The 23,531-nt window shown below is 33.7% G+C and overlaps 1 protein-coding gene across 2 annotated transcripts in view; it reads right to left on the bottom strand.

Moving 5' to 3' along the window:
• USP47 (ubiquitin specific peptidase 47) overlaps nt 1–23,531 on the bottom strand; it is a 112,406-nt gene that overhangs the window by 35,145 nt on the left and 53,730 nt on the right. For both annotated transcript variants that reach the window (XM_072969509.1, XM_006203535.4), the window contains exons 5-8: nt 19,951–20,047; nt 15,679–15,824; nt 15,054–15,133; nt 12,852–13,001 (exon numbers count right to left, since the gene is read on the bottom strand). In XM_072969509.1, the coding sequence (XP_072825610.1) occupies nt 12,852–13,001; nt 15,054–15,133; nt 15,679–15,824; nt 19,951–20,047 (473 nt within the window). The remainder of the gene's footprint in view (nt 1–12,851; nt 13,002–15,053; nt 15,134–15,678; nt 15,825–19,950; nt 20,048–23,531) is intronic.

Raw genomic sequence — 23,531 nt, 5'->3', positions numbered from 1 at the left:
AGTATCCTACTTTGTGGTTATTTTTCTGAGGTTTTCTTTTTTGTGGTTGTATGTATATAGATTTTCACCAGCTGAAATGATTTAATACATATTTTCTTGTTTTCTTCCAATAGTAGTGCCCTGGAAGTTTGACTTTTCCTCCTAGTGGATAGCATTCTTTAGTTCATGAGTATTTTCTGTCAACTTAGTGAAGTGTAGTTTCTTGAATGGCTAATGGGAAAAAAAGACTTTGGTGACTTCCTTCATTTTGCAGGACGCTTTACTTTTCTCTTCTCATTTTCTCCTCACTGCTCTGACTCGGAGACATCATCTTTCTTTATCTCCTTTTCCAGAAGCAAAAGTCCTCCAACGTTGCCACTTCTAATTCTGCTCACTCTAAAACTCCTTCCCTGTAGCTGTTGCTATGAACTGCCAAGTCCCAGTCTGTGTTCACTGTTTTGGCACATTCTCTTTTTAAGGATGATTTTGTCTTCATTTTGTTTAAGTCTTTCAATCCCCTCTCCTCTATTTCATAGTCTCTAAAGTGTCCCACTCCATACTCTTCACATATACAGACTTGGAGTAGCAGTGGAAGCTCTGTTGGAACTTGATTATTTTGCTACTTCTGGGTAATTCAAAGTTCATGGTATTCTGTCTCTCAGCAATGCAGAAGCTATGGGTTAGCTGCGTTTAATTTCTGTTCCTTTTAGTCTATGGTTCTGGGAGAATATGTGGAGATACACAGATTCAGGTAGTCATCATTACCCTTTAGACTCAGAAGTCAGTTAAAGCTATACAAATAATTTTCTTTAGTTTTCTATTCATTTTTCAAAAAGTTACCAGAATAACTATAAATAAAGTTAGCCAGTTACAAAAATTAGCTTCAATTCATCCATTCATTCAACAAATAAATTATGTAAATGATGGGCTAATGTGGTTATATACATTTATCTCCACTTAATGTGATGTACAAGATAACTAAAAGTCATGCCAAACTATATTTTACATATTAAAAAATGTTATGTATTACATAAATGGAACAAAATATTATAAACATTGTGCTATTATTAATACACACACACAAAAACTGTACTGTTTACCATGAGCTGTCCTCTTGAATATGTTACATTATTCTTTTATCATATTTCCAAACTAATTTTGGGTTGATTGTGATTGTTTTTCATCATTCCAGAGTGAAGATAATAGTTTTATTTTCTAGAGCTTGTACCTCATTTATTATAAAAATGTCATTTTGCACAGTTTTTGAGACTGTAATTTTCAGAGTTCAAAAGAGAACATAGAGGACTTAACATCCTTAGTTCTCTGAATAAAAACCTACGGAAAATCTCGGTACAGTCCAATCAAAAGACAGAAACAAGGAATGGTATTGTCTATAAATTTTATCTCGCTCTCTCTCTTTTTTTTTTTTACTCAACCTATATATAAAAATTTTCTTCATCATTCAATGTCAGTTTTATTTTGAATAAAGAAATGGATGCTAAAATATGACACTTTATTTTTCAGACTAACCCATAAAAGATAAATTAGAACCATCACAGATAACTATTTCTAGTGGATTTGATGTATTAGCCATTCTGTGCTACTGATATATAGTAACATGTCTTCCTTACAGATATATTCAGTTGTCTTTCCCAGAATACATACTTTAAGTTTTGTTTTTAACTAGGAAAAGGACTCTAGATACTTTTACCTAAACCATGTACTTTTAATTGCTATTTTTGAAATAACTAAAGATCCATATATAATTGTAAGAAATACAGAGCCCTTGTGTACTTTGCCAATTGGTAACATTTTACAAAACTATGGTATAATATGACAACAAGGACACTGACATTGATAAAAAACCAAGACATTTACCTAAACAAAACAAAACAAAGCTTTAGAACTAATAGTTGGTTTAGATGGTAACAGGTTATAACATAAACAAATAAAAATCAATTGTATTTCAAATCATTCCAATTTTCTCAGTTTCAGTGTACTCATTTATCTGTACATATGCATGTATTAAGTTCTATACAATGTTATTACCTGCAGAGGCTCATGTATCCACCACCACAGTCAACAGACTGAACAGTTTCTACACCACAAGGATCCCTCATGTTGTTCTTTTATAGTAACCACTTATCCGTCCTTCTCTACCCTCACCAAATCTATAAGCTCTGGCAATGATTAATCTGTTCCCCAGTTCTAAAATTTTGTTGTTATCAAAAATGTTATATAAATGGAATCATATGTAACCTTTTGAGATTGTTTTTTGTCACTCAGCACAACTCCCTGCAATTTCATTCTGGTTTGTGTATCAGTAGTTTGTTCCTTTTTATTGCATTCTATGGTTTGTATGTACTACAGTTTGTTAAACCATTCACTTGCTGAGGGACATCTAAGCTGATTCCAGTTTGCAGATGTTAAAAATAAAGACACCATGAACATTTGTATACAGGTGTAAGTTTTCATTTCTCTGGGATAAATAACCAAGAGCACAACTGCTGGAGGTAATGGTAATTTTTTGTTTTGTTTTACAAGAAACTGCCTCTAACTTTTCACATTCCCACTAAAACATGTGAGATCCAGTTTCTTCACATTGTTGCCAGCTTTCTGCACTGCCATTATTTTTTATTTTAGCTATTCTGTTGGTAGAGTGTTATCTTCATTATTGGTTTGAAATTTGCATTTCCCTAGTGATGCTGAACATCTTTTCCTGTATTTATTTAACATCTGCATGTCATCTTCAATGAAATGTTGTGTATGTCTTTTGTCAATTGTCTAAATGGACTGTTTAGATGTTTTGAGACATCTTTACATAGTCCAGATAGTAGTCCTTTGTCATATTTGTGGTTTCCTAGGTATGCTTCCCAGTCTGTAGCTTTTCTTTTTATCTTCTTCATATGGGCTTTCAAAGAGCAACTGTTTTTTAAATTTTGATAAGACACAACTTATCAATTTGTCCCTTTGTAGATTGTACTTTTTGGTATCAACTCTAAGAACTCAGTGTTCAACCCTAGATCTAGAGGATTCCTTCCTATGTTTTCTTTCTAAAAGTTCAAAACTTTACATTTTATGTTTAACGTTTTGAGATACATTTTGAGTTAATTTTTGTACAAGCTATCAGGTTTAAATAGAGGTTCATTTTTGTGTATATGATGTCCAATTATTTTAACATCATTTGTTGAAAAGACTATCCTTCTTCCGTTGAATTGCACTGTGCCTTTCTAAAAAGTTACCTGGGCATATTTGTGTAGATCTATTTCTGAATTTTCCATTCTGTTCCACTGAGCTATTTGTCTATTCCTCCAATACCATACAGCCTTGACTACCATCGCTAAAATTGTTGAAATCAAGTAGACTCATTTCTTCTACTTTATTCTTCTTTTTCCAAAATTATTTTAGCTATTCAATTTTTTATGAGTTTTGAAAATCTTGTCAGATAATTTGAGGTAGAACTCACATCTTTACAATGTGAATCTTTCAGTCCATGAGCAGGTTGTCTCTCCATTTATTTAAATATTTTTTCAGAATTTATGCTTTCCAGCATATAGATCTAGTCCATATTTAGTTAGATTTACACCTAAGGGTTTTTTTCCTGCAACTATAAACTGTACTGTACTTTAAATGTCACTTTCTATATGTTTTTTGCTAGTATTTTGAAATACATTTGATTTTTATTTGTTTATGTTATAACCTGTACCCATCTAAACTCATTTATTAGTTCTAAAGCTTTGTTTTGTTTTGTTTTGTTTTGTTTAGGTAAATGTCTTGTTTTTTTCTATACAAAAAGTCATATAATCTAAAAATGGTTGGCTGGGGAACAATTTTATTTCTTCCTTTTAACTGGTATGCCTTTCCCCCACCTTCTTGCCTTATTGTATTAGCTGCAACTTCTAATACTGCGCTGAATAAGAGTGGGAGCAGACATCCTTGCCTAGATAACCCTGATGTTCTAGGGGGAAAACATTCAGTCTTTTACCATGAAGTATGATGTTAGCTGTAGGTTTCTGAATATGTTACCAGGTTGAGAAAATTACCCTCTTACTTTCAGAGAGTTTTTATCATGAGCAGATACTGAACTTTGTCAAGTGCTTTTTCTGAGTCAACTGATGTGATCACATGAATTTTCTTCTTTTCTCTGTTACTATGGTAGATTACACTCATTGATCTTTTTGTTTTTGTCTTCTTTCTGTTTCATTCATTGATTAAAAATTTTGTTTTTCCTCTTTCTCTCTAATATTCATTTTTTTAAAAATATTGACCATACTTGAATACCTGGAATGAACTCTTCTTGGTCACGGTATAGAATTTTTTTTTTTTTTTTTGTGGGGTTGGTAATTAGGTTTGTTTCTTTCTTTTTATACTGGAGATACTAGGGATTGAACCCAGGACCTTGTGCATGCTAAGCATGAGCTCTACCACTTGAGCTATGCCCTCCCCCTTAAAATTCTTTTACATATTGCTTAATTTTACTTGCTAATATTTTGATAAGGATTTTCCTATCTACATGCTTTAAGGATACTTGCTTGGTTATAGTTTTTTGTTTAACTGTCTTTGGCTTAGTATTAAGATAAGCCTAGTTTCATAAAATACACTTGGAAGGGTTCCCTCCTTTCTATATTTTGGAAAAAGTTGTGTAGAATTGGGGTTGATTGTTTTAAAATGTTTAGTACAAGTCTCCAGTGAAACAATCCCAACTTATACATTTTCTTTTTAAGAGATTTTAAATTATGAATATCTTAACAGTTATAGGGCTATTCAAATTATCTAAACCATATTAGATGAGTTATAGTTTGCGCTTTTCAAGGCATTGGTTCATTTCATCTAAGTTATCAAACCTACGTGTGCAGAGTTGTTCACTGTAGTCCCTATCCTTTTGATATCTACAAGGTTTGCAGTGGTAATAATTTCATTCTTAATACTAGAAAATTCTGTCTTATTTTTTTTTTCCTTTTGTCAGTCTTGCTATAGGTTTGTCAATTGTGTTGATTTTTTCAAATAATTAGCTCTTACTGATTTTCTGTTTTCAATTTCACTGATTTCTGCTCTTTATTATGTCTGTCCTTCTGCTGCCTTTGGGTTTCTTTTGCTCTTTTTCCAAGTTAGGTGGAAGCTTAAGATTATTAATTCAAAATATTTCCTCTTTTTTCTAATGTAAGAATTTTTACCAAAGGCTAGCATTTAATGTTGTAAACTTCCCTCTCAGTAGTATTGCTTCAGTTGTGTCTCTAAATTTGTGATATGTTATATTTTCATTTTCATTCATTTCAAAGTATTTTTAAAAAATTTCCCTTGAGACCTTCTCTTTGACTTACGGATTATTTAGAAGTGTGTTGTTTATTTTTCAAATGTTTGGTGATTTTCCAGTTATCTTTCTGTTACTGATTTCCAATTTGATTCCAGTGTGGCTGAAAAAGATATTCTCCATGATTTTAATTCTTTTAAATTTGTTGAGGGTAGTATGACCCAGGATATGGTCTATCCAAGCCCATGGGCAGTTGGAAAGAATCTGTACTCTGCTTTTGTTGAATGGACCATTTAATAAATGTTGATGGCATTGTTGAGTTCTCTATCTTTGCTAATTTTCTGTCTAGAGATTCTACCTATCAATTATTTAGCAAAGCACACTGAAATCTCCAACTATAATTGTAGATTTGTCAATTTCTTCTTTCAGTTCGGACAATTTTTGCTTCACATATTTTGCAGCTCTGTTATTTGGTACATTCAAGTTTAAGATTGTTGTCTTCCTGATGAACCAACCCTTTTATCATTAGATAATGCCCTTCTCTGCCTCTAGTAATCTTCTTTGCCTTAAAGTCTACTTTACGGGGAAGGAAAACAGTTCAGTGATAGAGAGTGAACATACTCAGGATGCATGAAGTCCTGAGTTCAATCCCCAGTACCTCCATTAAAAAAAGGGAGGGAGGACCTTAGAAAAAAAGCCTACTTTACCTGATATTAATATAGCCATTCCTCATTTCTCTTGATTAATATTTACATAATATATCATTTTCAGTCCTTTTACTTTGAAACTGCCTATACCAATATATTGAAGGAAATTTTCTGTACATAGCATACTGTTGGGTCATTTTTTTTAAGCTAATATGTTGACTTCTGCCTTTTACTTACTATAATCAGAACACTTACATGGAACTAAGCCTGCTATTTAAATTTTTCTGTTTGTTTTCTTTTTTCTGTTTTCCTGTGAACAACTTGAACATTAAAAAATTTTTATTTTGATTTATCTTTTTGAGTTTATCTCTTTTTCAGTGGTTGCACTAGGTATTACATTACATACACAAAATTTATCAGTCTGTTTGGCCTCACCCTTTTACAAGCTGAAGTATAGAAACCTTACTTGGCGGGGGGGTAGGTAGAGTTCAGTGATAGAGTACATGCTTAGTGTGCATGAGCTCCTGGGTTCAACCCCCAGTACCTCCATTAAAACATAAATAGACCTAATTACCGCCCTCCTCCAAAAAAAGGTAGGAAAAAAATTAAAAAAAAAAAAACTTACCTCTGTATCTGTTTACCTTCTCTCATTTATAAAATAATTGTTTTACACAGTTTCTCTACATATATTTAGAACCACATCAGACAGTTCTGGTTCAACTATCAAACATAATTTCAAAAACTCAGGAGAAGGAAAGCCTACTGAATTGATTCAGATTTTTGCTTACCATGTTTCTTCTTCACTTGTAATGTTTCAAGATGCTTTCCTTTTATCATTTCCTTTCTGTTTAGAGAGGGTTTTTCAGCTATTTTTTTAAGATAGGTCTGCTCGCGACAAATTCTCTCAGTGTTTTCTCATCCAAGAATGTCTTGATTTCCCCTTCATTCCTGAATAATATTTCTCCTGGGTATATGACTCTAGTTGACAGCTGCTTTCTTTCAACACTTGAAAAATGTGCCACTTATAGCCTGCATAGTTTCTAATAACAAATCTGTCATGAAGAATCAGAGTGCTTTTCCCTTGTAAGAAGAAGTGCCTTTTTGCACTCAGTGCTTTCAAGATATTTTGTCTTTGGTTTCCAGAAGTTTAACTATAATTGAATTTGATGTAAAGTTCTTTTGGCTTATCTTACCAGTGGTTTGCTCAGCTTCTTGGACCTGTAAGTTCATGCATTTTGGCAAATTTGGGAAGTCATCAGCCATTATTTCTTTGAGTATTTTTCTAGCCCTGCCTTCTAAGACTCCAATGACACAAATGTTAGACCTTTTGTTATAGTCTCATAGGTCCCCAGTCTATTTTCTCTCTGCTATTTAGATTGGACAACTTTTATTGTTCTATCTTCAAGTTCACTAATTCTTTACATTTATTTGTCTTTTCCATTCTGCTGTTGAGACTATCCATTGACTTAATTTTTGTTCTTGCATTTCTCAGTTCTAAATTCCCATTCCATTTTTCTTTATATCTGCTGTTTCTTCCCCAAGACTTTGTATTTTCTCATTTGTTTCAAGTGGGTTTAAGATCTCTCACTGAAGTATTCCTATGATGCCTGCTTTAAAATATTTGTCAGATAATTCTAACATCTGTCATTTTGGTGTTTCTGTCTATCGATTCTCTTTCTCCATTCAAAATGAGATTTTCCTGATTCTTAACATAATGAATGATTTGTTTACATAGAAACCTGGACATTTTGAATACAGTGATATTCTGGACCCTATTTAAATCTTCTGATTTAGCTGGCTTCTTGACACTGCTTGATGTGAGGAAAAGGCCCCTGCCTCATTACTGCCAAGTGGGAGCAGAAGTCCAGGTTTTTCACCCGGCCTCTTTTGATACTCGAGGTGAGGAGGGGCTCCTCATTACTGCTGGGCAAAGGTAGGGACTCTGGCTGCTCAGGAGGCCTCCTAGGCTGTGAGAGGCAGGAGTATCTCATTACTGTCCCCCCTGTGGCCTCCAGTGATACCACAGGTGGGAGAGGGATAGCCTCCTTACTGCTGGGAGGTGGCTGAAAGTCCTGATTCTCACCCAGGCCTCCTCTAACATTATTCCAGTCGGGAAGGAAAGGAAAATTTCCTTACTGTCAGGTAGGAGTGTAAGGCCAATCTCCCCACATGGTCTTTAATGACAGTGAACCAGGGGAAAGGGAGAATGGCTGTGGGGGGTTCAGTACTGCCCAGCAGGGAAGAGACTTTTGGCTCCCTACTCAGTATTCTCTGAAACCACCGTAGCAGGGAGTTGGAAAGCCTTGTTATACCTTCATGAGGTTGGAAGTCTAGGCTCCCTCCTCAGCCATGGCTGGCATGGATTAGGGTCGGGGCCATAGTGTTTCTGCATTGTTTGGCTAAAGCACAAAGCGGTTACTGGCCAAGAGTTCTGCCTTGCTAGGCTATCCCTTTCCTGGCCTTTTGGCTAGAGAGAGCAGGCTTTATTAGTCTGTGCCTGTTGCTATTTCCAGCCTGCCAGCTTCTTCAACTCCAAGTTTGGGATATATTAGGCAAAAAGAAAACCCAGGGAACTCACCCCATGTCATTCCTTGAGTCCTGAGGTCCCTAGTCTTTATGCCTTTGCTCCACCTTTCAGAGTCTTCTTATGTTTATTTTATATATAATGTTCAAGATTTCAGTTGTTTTAGCGGGAAGAATAGGGCAATGTACATCTACTCCATCATCCTGAAAGCAGAAGTCCCCACTTTTTAAACTGGTTCCTACTGTGTTCAACCACACAAATTCCTGGAAAAATGAGGGTAGAGTCTGTGGAAGAGATTTTTCTTTATGTGATGCTTATATATTTGGACAAATCTGGACTATTCCACCATCCAAATGAGTTATAAACCTAAGCCAGTCATATAAGAACCTCCAAATTACCCGTTAAATCAGGGTAGGACTTAGGATACACACTTGTGTATACTAAACACTTGAAACATTTATGATTTCATAAATACTTATGAATTAACAATTTTTCATTCAAAACTTTAAAACAATCATTAAATTGTGTTTCTTAGGGAACAAAAGTCTTACATAATGTGATCTTTTCAAAGACACTATAGGGAACTATATAGGTAAATCCAATCTCAGACTTTTGAACATATTTTGTCATAATAAACAGATATTTAAATGTACTTACCCCAAAAGAAAATAAAACTACCCTAGTAGAAATGGCCTAGCGTAGTGACTGTCACAGACTAAGCAACTCAATAAATATGAGAAAAGATACCTTTAAAAATAGTATTTCAAATATACTGTTAAGTAAAAATGCTTTTCCCTAGTTAATGCCAAACATATGAGGCTATATAATTTTTGTTTAGTTTATGAAATACACTTTCATAATTAACCAGAAAAACTGCTTCCAGTTTTTATATATCATTAGAATGTATTTAAGACTATCTTCTTATGATAATACATTCTCAAACATGCTTGGCAATAAGCAGATTCAAGGTTTCTTTCATTATGAAATTCAGAGAGATTGGTTTTATGTAGACAGCTCTAATTAGTGAAAGTAAAAAGTTCTAATTACTAATAAATCACTGAGAATTAAGTTTTTAAAAAGACTAATACAAGTAATTTTTCAGTTGATACTGATTTTTCAGGATTAATAACAAAATATGTAAAACAAATGGGAATTATAACATATATTTTAGTATTCTCACTCCCCCTCAACATCCCAAAGACATAAATGTTAAAGTAACAAAGCAGAGATTTCCTTGAATCACCTTAATCTAATGCAGAGCTTCACAAAATAAGTTCCTCAAGAATCTTAGTGGCCCTTGAAATACTAACAGATGTCCCATAGAGAAAAAGAACACATTGGTTAAACAGAGTTAAACAAATTTCTCTACTATAGGAACACTCAGGGCATTTAAAATTACATATACACTGTGAACTTCCCAAAGAGAATTACAGTTACACAGTTTCTCAAATTTACTTAATCAGAAGTCTTCTCCCAAACATCTATTAAATCCCACTGGAGACTAGTGTTGAACAGAACTCAATCTGAGAGACAGAATGGCAGAAGAATCCCTTTCACGACTTGGCCAGGAAAAATGAAGACCAAAAATTTAATACATATTCCAGCTGTAATAACTAAGAAATGATTCCATAAAGAAAATATTAGGATGAAAAGCTTTTTTAAAAAACTGTAGACAATTCTAGCACTTATTTAAAAAAGTCTATTAATCATGCTGTAAAATAACTATCAAAACTGATTACAGATAAAATAAAAAATTAACTAACTTCTAATTCCATTCTTACTCTTAAGTACTATTCTCAAGTTAATGTATTTAAACATAAAGATAACTCCAGAAACTGGATGTTTCAGATTAAGTTTCAGGGGGAGGATATAGCTCAAGTGGTAGAGTGCAGTCTCAGCATGCACAATGTGCTGGGTTCAATCCCCAGTATCTCCTCTGAAAATAAATAAATAAATAAATAAACCTAATTACCTCTTTCCCACCCCACTCCCCAAAAAACTTTCATTTTTAACAGAACTTCACACTTAGTTACCTGAAATTAAACACAATTATTAACCTCACTGTACACACATTACTATCATATTGTGGCTCGCTGTACGGAATACATAATAAACAGAACATATAACCATCACTGTTGTACGTGTATGTAAGTATGTGTGTACATATGTGTGCATGTATTCATGTACATTTTTGTGTGTATGTATATATAGCCAATAAAACAAACATACCAGAGTCCACTAATAAAAGTAAAAAAAAAAATTTTAAGAGTTCAATTCAAATTAAGGCCAAATATTATAATCTGAATGAGATTTTATAATGCTTCTTTTAACTAGATTTTTACAATCCACATTTACACCAAATTCTTTTTAAAACACATACACTAACAAAATACACAATGGCAAGCAGTGACATAACACTAAATTTAGATGCTGTATGATGATTTTTACAGTTTAAGAAGTGTAGGTTATAGGTTTGAATTCAGAAAATAAAGGGAAATCACTTACCTCTAACTAAAGTTCTCTGAAGGTAGTATCCTCCTTAGAACCCCTATCTTGGGTAGTTTCTCCTGCTGTAATTTCCCTCATGAGATTCCAGAAAAGTCTAGGAAGTTTTAGGTTCCCTTCTGCAAGTCCTAGTAGCGCATGTGTGTTATAAAACTGCTCACATACTGCTTCATAGTTGTATCTTCCAATTCTCATTGAATAATCATCACCACCACCACCACCACCACCACCGTCCATGTATCAATGTAAGATATTACCTTTGGAGAATTCCATTCAGAAATGTTACTTTTTTTACTTCTCCAAAAGTATCCTCCAAATCACTCCACTGCTGTGTCTATAATGTACTTAAAAGAGTGGTGACAATTCAGCAGGTGAATAAATAATGATGTAAAGATTCAGCTATGCAATTATGGTTGCTGACTACTCAGATATTAGATACCAACATAACACAAATAAAACCAGCTTCCTCAACATTCAATAAATATGTAAAAAAACTAAACTCAACATACTCATGAAATATCTTACATAAAAAATACTTTCATAAACACAGAAGAAAGACAGTGTACATCAGTTGGGATTACTAAATATTTCCTGAGTATACTATGTTAAAGAAATGCCAATATTTAAAAATGAGTTAGAAGAAAAGTCACTGAAAGACAAGCGTTAATAATTTTTCAGTGTGTCACTGCTACCTTAAACTGCCAAAATAAAAGTAAAAGCAAAACAAAAATGAAAAATAAAACTAGCCATTCAAACCAAGGCCAATCTCATATACACAGAATGGCAGTTTATAAAGGGTACTATTAAGCATTTAACACAAATTTTCAGATCTATTCGGGAAGCTGACTGAAAATAGTGGAGCAAAGGAGATCCGATCTTCCACTACCCAGGAAAGATCTTTTACTTTGGGTTCCCACTGAGGGATTCCATAACTTCTTGCTGATTTTTTCTTGACAGTCATATAAAAGTAGGAGAAAAAAAAGCAAAGGCTATCAATTGTCCTAGAGGCCAGAGTACTAAACCATACTTGTAGCACTATTTTAGAAGCTAAAGTATGGACTAGCTTTAAGAACACTGATTTTTAGCTACAAGCCACCATCAGCTTGATTGCAGCATAAAAAAGATCCAAAATAACACCATAATGCAATTCTACTTTTTAGATGCCTTAGTTAGCTTTGAAAGTTTCCCTGGCTCATAATAGGTTCAAATAGATGTCTCCGAATATTCCAATTTTAAATATCAACTTAACTACTTCCACGACTCTCCTTTTGTATAAGCAATTAAACACACACATACAAAGACAAAAATGCAATAATAAAATTATCAAAAAGTAGTTTAAAATAGATAAGAGGAGGAATGAGAAAATCTTAATCTCTCAATTAGATACTCAGTATATATAAATAACTAAGCTAATTATATATAGTTCTGAGTCTTTAAATTATCTGTGTTTATATAATGCCTGGTGATTTTAAATTAAATTTTAGAATAGGGATGGGCATTTAAAAATTGTGGCCTCTGTCATAAAAACCAGAGGTACTTTTCCAATTTTAAGTGCATGGAACAAAATAATACCCCTCAAACAAAAAAGTACTTTCCAAAGCAAAAAAAAAAAAAAAAAAAAAAAGTCACAAAGGTAGCATTTATAAAATAGATTATTTAGAGGTTTAAAAAAAAAAGATAAAGTGAAACAATAATCTAGTCTCCTTAAGAAAGAATAAAATACTGAGCCATGAGGCAGTACATTTGCATTCACTTTCTCTCTCATACATGCACTATCAGGACTCACTGAAGGGTCAAAGTCTTCTAGATCTTGCTACTTTAAATGCAGGAATGACAACCCAAGAAGGTGTATCTAGGATGATACTTACCTTAGGACACATTATACCACTTTGCTATTATGTATTCTGTGCATGGATACATAAGCAGTCAGCTGAAAGGTACACACCACACTAGCAAATGCTTGGCTGGACCCATAAGGTCGGATGACCAATGGAATATCAAGGTATGTGTCGATTCTCCAGCCCTCATAACCACATTCCAGACATCTCACGTAGTCCTTCAGCTTGCCTTGATACAGTTCATTTATAAGATCAGCCTAAAAATAAAAACATTTGCATTTTTAATGGGGTTCCTTAAAAATAATTTACCAATATTTCACACCTTTAGAATGAGTTTCAGAAGGATACTGATTCTTACTGTTGAAGTTTTAGAAAGTTTTAATTTATGATTTATCTAAAATTCTACAGAAAAAACCAAGGCTTAACAAAAACCAATAAATTAAGAATGTATAAAAATTAACTATTTCAATTCTCATGTCACTAAAAATCTCACTATTAAAATGTTTTGTTGAAATCAGTTATCAATTTTTTTTTACTAATAAGCCTCATATTATTTTTTCATTAGGATGAGAATACATCATTTTAGGCATGTTGATAATCACAAAGCTAAATAACTTGCTATTTTTATAGCTTCACATATATTTATCACCACTTTCACAATAATCTACTCTGATTTCTAAAATCATATCTTCTATCTCAAGGTGCAAATGAAACTTTTTAACTCTGTTATACACATAAAACAATTTTAAGGAAAAATATACTTTAATTTTTTTTTAATGTACAGAAATTGAAAAAATAATCTTAAACGCCACCTCCCTCAAAATATCCTCACCTAAAAGAATGCATCTCTCATCTACTTCTCAAACTTAGCCAACTGGGGGGCTCTTCTGCCCAAAGGAGGCAGGTAACTTCCCTAAGTAAGAACCTTCCATGTGAATGTCTTGCCTCAAGATTCTTGTACCAAAACTTGGAAACTCAGAAGGAATGCCCCAGCTGATCTTAACAGAAGTGTTGACCCACAGAAGGATGTAATGAGGAGGAAGGGCACCTTCACACCTATGAAGAAGAAACAGTCCCTAATACCATCTACATAAAGAAACTAAAATACAATCCCATAGATTATGCAAAGAAACTAGATCACTAAATGAACTTAATTTTTTTTCAATAATTTAAGGAAAGATGAGAGGAAAAGGATATTACAGTTTACTTTTTTCATAAATTTACATATCTTCAAATATCTAGGACTTATAAATCTTCAAATTAGGATCCACCATCACTGTCTACACTAATACTGTATACTTAATGAAACCTTCTTTATTCACCTGCCCAATTATATCTGATTATGTCTTCTGTGTCTGGGAGGGCCTTTCTAAGTCATTCAATCCAGTATTTTTCAAAACATTTTTGATAGCAACTCATAGGAAGGAAACAACTTACACTTTTTACCCAGTACATATAACTGTAACCAAAGTTGCATAAAACAAAACTTACCCTTAATTATGTAATGCTCTCTTATATTTTTCTATTTTATTCCATTTTTTTTAAGTGCTGGTGTAGATTCACTAAACTGATTTCATAACCCATGAACAGACCACAATCTCATTTGAAAAACTTTAGTCCAAGCCATCATAATAGTTCCAATCAGACAGTAGATCTTCCAGCATACCTTCCAGATTCTTCCCTGTTTTTATCCCTAACGACCTTCTAACACTACACGTAGCATGAATTCTCCTCTGTACCGAGTCTTGAGTCCCATCCAGTTCAGTCTTATCCCTCATCCCAGTGACATATCTAATGTTCTCCCCACTTCTAACTTGTTCCTCCTTCCGATGGATAAGAATAGGGTCAGATTAACAAGATTCTAAAAGTCAAAAGCATATGACCTCAGTGGTTAAAAAGAAGGTAATACTAGATGAATGTACTTTATAATGTGTATTTTATACTTCATAATGTGCTAGATAAGACATCTAATCTACTTAGTAAATATCTGAAAATACTGTTCAAAAATCATCCCCAAAACCATACACACACACATACATGAATTATACAGTTTTCAGCTAAAAAGAGACCATCTAGAGCCCAACTTCCTTATTTTAAAGATGAGAAAACCGAGGTCTAGGGTGGTTTAATGAGGATGTTCATGACTCAGTTAATGGCCAAGTGAGAAATCGAGTACTGTAAGTTTCCAGATTCAGTACTTTAACGACTGGACTAATGCCCAAGTTTTATGACATTCCAAGAGAATAAAGTCAGTTTAAGGTAATGAATAATTTATTAGAAAACACTCCCCTCAACTTGAGATAAATTACCTGTTCTGTTTGTTTCCATTTCTGTTCCAAAGCATCAAACATGACTCTGCAGAGTTCTTGCACATCATGCTGTTGCCACGCTATTTTAAGATAAAATTTCATTTTAAAAAGCCATAAATTTAGTGTAAGAAAACACTAATTTGTTGTTTAAAAGCAAATTGTCACAAACATGGAAAAGCTTACACAAAATAATGTTAAACTTAAAAAGAACATAAAATATACACTACAGTCATGAAAAGGCAATCACAAGGGAAAAAAACCAGCAGAGACTAGCATTTTATAAATAGCATATGCTTTATGGTGCTACAGTATTTGCTGTTTTTGTTATTTTTCACTGTAGAGTTAAGAAATGTGTTAACAAAAACCTAAGACAACACACTTTTAAAATTTGAGTTTAAGTACATAGAGCATAATCAAACTTACTTTATAAGAAAATTTTAATTGATCAAAAATTTAAGCCTTAGAGCTTTGTAAAAATAAGTTATTTTTAAATGCCAGCAAAAAACAATAAAAAGGTTTAAGCTAAAGTTAATTAAGATGTTAATAAGCATTATTTGTTTATAATATGGTCTCCCAGAATTCTTTTGACTACTAGAAATATTTATCATCATAAGAGAATTAGTACCCTCACTACTATCCCATCCAAAGCTCCTTGTAACATCTGTGGTTTCAATTGCTCTCTTTTTGCTCGTTTGTAACAAAACAAAAAGCCTTTGAAGCTGATATGGGATACTTGTCACTGGATCTTCTTCAGATTCTTCAAATTCCCACCTATTGAAATGAAATGTTTGAAAGTTATTTATAAAATATCTTTATTCTTTAAAGCATAACTAATATTACCATCATAACAAATGTGAGATCTCTGGGGGCTTTACAGAGTTTGGATATTAACTGAAGCTATTAATATCTAATGAAACATTAGTCCTTCTCTAATTCATAAATTCAGAAAAAATTTAGGCTTTCACAAGAGAAGGCATAAGAAGGCAACATGAATAAAAGGCAAAGGTAGTTTAAATGTAACTGTTGAACTTGAATCTGGTCAGGATTCTTGTCCTAATTATTAACTCACAAAAAAATACAGAGAACAGAATATTAAATGACACTATGTCATTCAACCATCAAAACCCAAACTGTGGAAAACTACATGACAAATGCCATTAGTTTCCAATATACGTATTTTCAAGGAATAAACTGCAAGGAGGGAAAAAAGATGTAAGGGGATTAAAATAGATTAAATAGGTTAAGAGTCTTATTAATCAATTTCAATGCACAGATCTTGTTTGGATCCCAATTTGAACAGACTGTTTTAAAAAAAATTATGAGGCACTCAGGAAAATCTTAGCACCAACCTGAGATATAATTTACAGATGATATGATGGATGTGTGCTTCCAAATAATCAGAGTGGAGGATTTTAGACAAAAAAAGATTGATCATGAGTTGATATCCAAAACTGGGTGATGGGTACAGAAGGATTCATTATACTATTTCACTATTTTTTAATATATTTGAAATTTTCCATAGTAAGTTTTTGAAAGAGAAGTAAATTAAATAATCTAGATGAGATTTTTACCCTCACAAACTAATGATAAACATCAGTCCAGCCCTAACTACAGGGACTATCTCAATAGCAAGCAAATTGCTAAAGAACTTAGATATCATGGGAAAACGTCAGATTGGGAGACTAGAGTTGGAATGTACCCACAAAGGTCCTTAAAACAATTTTATACTCAATAAAATAAAATTCCAAAGACAAAATAAGATAACAGCAATGATTTTCTTAAATTGGCAATCAGATTATTAGTAGTTTCCGCTTCCTCACTGGAAGCTTTTTAGTTTTCAAAAGGAGTCTGGAGTATTAATTTTCCTCTGCTGCAGTTTACAAACACACTAAAAGGCTTTTCCTCCCTTATTTCAGTATGGCCCTTTGTCAAAGCGTTCAATGCTTTCCTTATTTTAGGGCTTAGAAGTCACAGCTCTGTGATCCTGCCCCTCTTACACTAGAGCTCCCTTCTGCCTTGCAGACGTCAATAGAATATATTTCACTTCTTCTCAAAGGTTCCCTGCAAATACCTGTACTCATTATGTGGCATCTGCTTTAACTCTCCACTCTTCTATAGTCAATCCCTAGCTCTCTTTAATTCTTATTTTCCTCAACAGGAGGGACATATAATTGACATTAAAGATCTAAACTTCTCCCAGTAGCTATAAAGGAACAGTGAAGTCAAAATAAAGAATGCTTAAATTTCTTGCAAGGGAAATTCACTAGCAGGGAGGAACTACTGTAATATAGTACCTTAAAAAGTTTTAAATCTTGCTGGTTCTTTCTGTTATTCTAGTCACCTAAGTTAGAAACTTTGGTGCCATATTTGATCCTTCCCTTCCCTTTACTCCTAAATAAAATTAATTAGTCACTAAGTCCTATCAGTTTTCTACCTGAAATATAACCATGGCCACCATCTTCATTTTAACCACCAACTATCCATGCCTGCTTTAATAACAGATTCTTCCAAGGACCCCTATCTTTCAAATCAATCCTGCACACTGTGCTATATAAGCCTCTCTAAAACAATATATAGAACACATCGCTTCCATGCCTACACATCTAAAGTGGTATTATATAACAAGTGAAGAAAATAAACAAATAGAATCCTATCCTTTTACGCTAGCTGTACCCTGTCTGTAAGTCCAGTAAGGTCTAGCCTTTTTAAGGAGCCATCCCTTCCTTAGTTCTACATTACGAAACATCATCAGGCTCTCAGGCTTTGTTTCACCACTTGCAATAAGCTTCATTCTCCTTTCAATGTACGCGCACACACACACACACACACAAAACATCCTCTTTAATCTTACGTCTCACTCAACCTCCACTCACTGGGCTCCAGTCACAAGAGATTTTTTTGTTCCTTAAAGGCTTTTGCACTGCGCTATTCTTCCTCAGATCTTCACAGGACTGGCTCCTATCAAGTCTATCCACATGGTATTTCCTCAGAGAAGCCCTCCCTGACAACTCACTCTGCCTCTTGACAGTTACTCTTTTTTTTTTTTTTTTGACAGTTACTCTTTCCATACATGACTGCAAAGTGAGCTCATTTCTATAGGCTGACCTATGGAAGGTCTAAGGAGGGGCGCTTTGTCTTACCACTGTAACCTCTGTGCCTAAAAGATGTTTGGCACACAATAACTATGCAACATACGTTTGCTGAATCAGTAGTCTGGGCTATGCTCTTACGCTTCTCTGCAGTGGTATATATTTACAGACCACTTGCAGGGTGGAACTCATGGCTAATCAAGATCCTGGGATCCCCACTCCTAAGCAATACTTGCCAAAGCAGGCACATTGCTGTGGACCACTGAGCTTGTTCTAGTTTTGAGGGCAGGCTCTAGATTTCATCTGTAACCTCATCTTCCAGTACTCTGACAAAAACTCTAGTTAAGTAGATTTCCTGGAGGCCCCTGCAACATACTATACTTACTGGCAGCAACTACAACCCAAGGAGAATAGGGTAATGAATTCTGGCAACTACTGAGTTGCTACTTCTAGTAGTGTGGACTCTGGCAAACAAACCTCTCTGTCTTCTGTTATTCCCTTTGTAAAATGTAGATAACAGTATGTAATTCATATACTTACCATGAGAATTAAATGAGTCAATACGTAAAGTGTTCAGAACAGTACCTGATACAAACTGATAATAACTAACACTTAGGTAGCACTTACTGTACTGTTTTGCTCTTCAAAGTCCCTCCTGTCTACAATGCCCCCCTTTTCTTCTCACCCTAGCCAAACCATACCTAGCTTCCTGACCTATCTCAAGCTCTACTTTCTCTGCTAAGCTACTTCTCCAAGTTTCATTAATCTCCCTCTTCTCTAAACTCTCACGGGTATTTAGCCATCGTTAAATGTTATTTAAACTATTTTATACATACACATATTGCAACTGTAAACAGATCTGTAAATTACTTTAGAACAGAGACCTTATTTCTAACTTCATCTGTATCTATCAAGTGCTTAGCATATAATCACTACTGAGTAACAAATACTTGTTGAATGAAAAACATGTCAACTTTTAAAAGTAAATTCAGATGAGCTTACATATGAATATAATGGTAATATAATGTCATTTGAACATTACAACCAATAATATTAAAAGTTCCAAAAATATTTTAAACATATTTTACAGCAATTTCACAGATGTAACTCAAAAGTAACACAAATGGAGAAAAAAATCAGTTTACTTATACTTGAAAATGTCTTAAAAAATAAAAATTATGTATACTGTAAAAAAAATACACAAAGCAAGAGTATATTAAAATAGGACACTCATAAAAGTGAATGTCAGACTTTAGGGTTTATTTAAATATGAACTTCCTCCACAGAGCATTTTAAAGTATCTCCTACATACCTACAGTCTTTAAAAAAGACAAACATGCACACATACACACACATAACATAGCACAGCTGCATTATATTTTAATTAAAAACAAAATTTGCAAGAATAAAAAGACAATTCTTTCTTAAATTAAGAGATGGAGGGAAAGGAGAATATGATTTACGTATTCAGGCTATCTCCAAAAGCAGATAACATATTTCTTCATAAAGGCATTAAAGATAAAAGTGAGGGGAGCTTAAATACAATAATTTATCTTAAATGTAAATTTTTTTCAATTTTATCCTTTTGCTGTCTATGCACTTCAGATTCTCTCTCCCACAAATTTTTCACATGCCAGTCTCTCATAAGATCTTTTTCTTATATACTATTCAAGCAGGTATGTTTTATGAAGTGAGAAACGCCCCAAACTTAACATATAAGTACAAAAAGATAAATAGATTTAATACGTTAAAAACTATATTTTCATTCTTAAATCAATGCTATTTAAATAATTTTTTTGAATACTCACTTATATAATGCATTCCTAAATTCAGGAGTCATAAAAAGTGTTTGCAAAAGGCTATTCAAATAGCAAGTCATTGCCTGGTTTACTAATCCCACATATCCTTAAAAACAAAAAAACACACACAAGTATATATAAATAAGGATTTACATTAAAAACTAACAAGAAAACTTATAAGAATTTAATACACAGTGAAAATTGAGAGGTTAAGGTTATTACAGTTGGAAATTATTTCATTTTTTCAACAGCACTTAAAAAAGCCCTTTTGCTAATATGTGCACTATGTAAACTTTATTTCTCAGAAAAAGTCAGGATCTATAGACATCTTGTTGTATGTCCAGATATGCACATGGATATTACACAGCATTTAATAAAAATTTAAGAGGAACATGTTTAATGTACTGTATTTTTTGAAAAAAAAGTTATGCATTAAGACGGAAAAGTATAAACATATTCACTTTAAATATCTTACACCCCAACATACGAAGACAGTACTGAACCAGGTATCCCTGCCATGAGGCCAATAAACCAATTTCCAACAAGAATTAATAACATATGAGATAAATTCATTGCATGCAAACTCAGAGTGACTTCCTCTACTTTAATACACCCATGAAGTATGAAATCCCACAGATCAGCATGCTATGCAAGGAGTGACTGTTATAGTAAGGAGAGAATGCAGAGATGGGAGTAGAGGATAACAGTGGGAGAGCAAAAGGAAAGGGTTATATGCATTTAAAATTCAAGTGAACAATTTAAGTACTTAGCTTTATATACCTAATTGGTAATGGCTACCACTATTGAGAACATTTTTAAAACTTCTCCTTCAGGTAGAGGTAGACTTCAGGCCCAATTTATGAAAAAAAGTCAGCCTCATCATTTTATTATATCTCGTCATTTGAGCAAAATCTGGTAAACATATTGCTTAATAATTAAACTTATTTACTGCCACTTAATATTGAATGACTTGGCTGTCTCAAAAAAACTTAAATCTTTTCTCAATACATGCTGAAGGCGTTCACTGAAGCTTTTCAAAATACTTTTCCAATTTCCCAACTATCAAATATATCTTGAGACGGTAAACTCTGTGAATAATCTATATTGCCAAAGAAGGTGATGGAAGGACCAACAAATGCACAATAAACCTTGGTCAACTGTGGAGAAGAACAGATCCACACCACCTGCACTTGTACAATTCTAAGAAGGTATCAAGCAGCTATCCTAGCTTACACTCTGGACTAAGGTTCAAGCTTTGATGTCTAATGCCTTTCATCTTTAAGAACTCTGTGTGTATCTGTTTATATACTTACATTGTTATACAGTTATAAACTACTCCAATTCCTAACCAGCCCAGCCACCTGAGTCGTTGCCACAGCACCTCTGTCTTTAGTCCTTACCAGCCTTTATCTCACTGTTCTGTAGCTGTCTATCTACTTGTATATCTTCCCCATCAGACTGTGAGGGGGATTTCTCTCTCTATCCTACCACTTAGCACAGCAGCAAGTGCACATGTAGGGGAAGTGCAAATGACTGACAAGTAACACAAATCTGGAAGATATCTGGACTATTAATAATGAAAAGCATTATTTCATTCTTAGGTCATGTGAACAGACTCCCACAAACAGCACTCCAGCAAAGAGACCAGGTTGTTCTGTACCTTCTTCTCAGCTGAGGCTAAGGCTGCCTGGGATTTCCCTTCTCCATCTCTCCTTCCCCCAATTCCTCAACAGTCAGGGACAACCACTCTACCTGCAGCCTTAAAAGGTAAATGAATACTACTGCTGTCCTTCGTGTACCTTAAGATCAATCCAATCATTTATTTGTTACTTTGTTTTCCTTCCCTCAGCTTAAAAAAGGATGGTATAATAGCAATTGATTTCTGTCATCCCTCTTTATTTCACTACTAGCAATAAAAACCATATAGAAACCTACAGTATTTTCTACTTGATTTAGCACCATATTTAAACAGGATGAACAGTGTCTCAAATAAATGTACTACTGTTTTCCAAAAGTATAAAGATTTTAGAGAGACCAATAAGATAAAATGCTAGAGAACTAATAGAAATCTTTTATCCTTATGCATTGTCTAAATCAACACATTGCAAATGGTAACTATTATCAAGTGGATTCTCTATCTAAAATAGTTATGGGTCAATATGGTAAGCATACGCCAGTAAGGGAGAAGAACATAAGAACATATGCCATTCTGTAGAGGGCAGATGCAGAAAGAAATCCTGAAGGAGGAGACTCCTCCTGAATGAACGAGAGCTCAACTAGGCCAAATGAAGAATTAAACTGGACAACTCCTAAAGTAGATAAAATAAGAATAAAAGAATTGTTAAAGAAACTGGCCAAGGAAAGATATCTTGGATTTAAATGACGAAACACCTCAGTCACATGGTTTCTAATCACCTGGGAGTCCACATCAACCTTCAACCCACTCCTTATTTCTTAAAATCTACACCCCATCCCTAAACATCTCCTAACAGTGGCTGGCTACCAGAAGGAGTTGGTAGGTTAAGAGAGACAGGAAAGAATATGTTATATCCTCAAACTCATTGCATTATGAAGAAGTGTGTTTCTAGAGCCCTGTTTTGAAATCATGGGAGCATTTTCCAATAAAAACATTTTGCACAAGATTTATAATAATTTCTTAAGGAAAATGCAAGCTCTATAGTCACTAACAAAATAATTTTGGAAACACATTTCTTTTTGATGTGTATAGACTATTTTAATTTAGAAAGGCAGTACCCCAGAACATTTGAGGAAAATGTACAGGCAGGGAACAGGAGTAGAGTAGAGGTATGTGAATAGCTGGGAATGAGGACTATGCTTACATGGCAATGCATATCAAAGTCCTCTAAAAATATTTTTAATAAGTTTCAACTTAGTGATCCAACTTCTAGGAACTTATCCTAAGGAAATAATCACAGATGAAAATAAAACTTGTGTATAATAATGTTCATAACAACAGTAATAATTATAGTTTAAATATCTAAATCATACAATGAAACACTATCTCTCAGCCATTCAGAACCCGTATTAAAATACTATTTAATAACAATGAAAAATGCTCCTCATATACTATTATGCAAAAAATATAGACTAAAAATCTGCATAACATGATTTCTTCATTTTCTTAAAAGCATTCAGATGAAGGAAAGATAAGACAAAAATAAGCAAAATCATTAGTTTCTGTTCATAGTACTGTCAGTGACTTCCAGTTTCTTCATTTTATAGTATGACGATGAATGTGTACTACATTCCTATCATCAGAGAATATTTTTTAAAAGTATGCTTTAGTCTGTAGGAATTACAGGCATTAGAGAGCTATACAGTACACAGCGCAAAGTAGGAGTTCGGCAAATACTTCCTGTGTAAGGACTGAACTGGTTGTCAGAATACTCAGCAAAAATTTCAAGAATCCTGATTTGTTAAATCTGGAACTTTCTCAAAGTATTCCAACTATCTTACAAAATGCAATTTATACAGCCTGTTCCCGAGTAGCCAAATTAGTATTCTGGGGAGCAATGCCTTGGAACCTACATTTTTAACAAGTATCCTGAAATGATTTTTAAAGAAATAAA

The sequence above is a fragment of the Vicugna pacos genome, chromosome 10, assembly GCF_048564905.1.
Source record: "Vicugna pacos chromosome 10, VicPac4, whole genome shotgun sequence".
Taxonomy (NCBI): domain Eukaryota; kingdom Metazoa; phylum Chordata; class Mammalia; order Artiodactyla; family Camelidae; genus Vicugna; species Vicugna pacos.
Note: the sequence above shows the minus strand (reverse complement) of the source record. Positions and strands in the feature narration are given on the sequence as shown.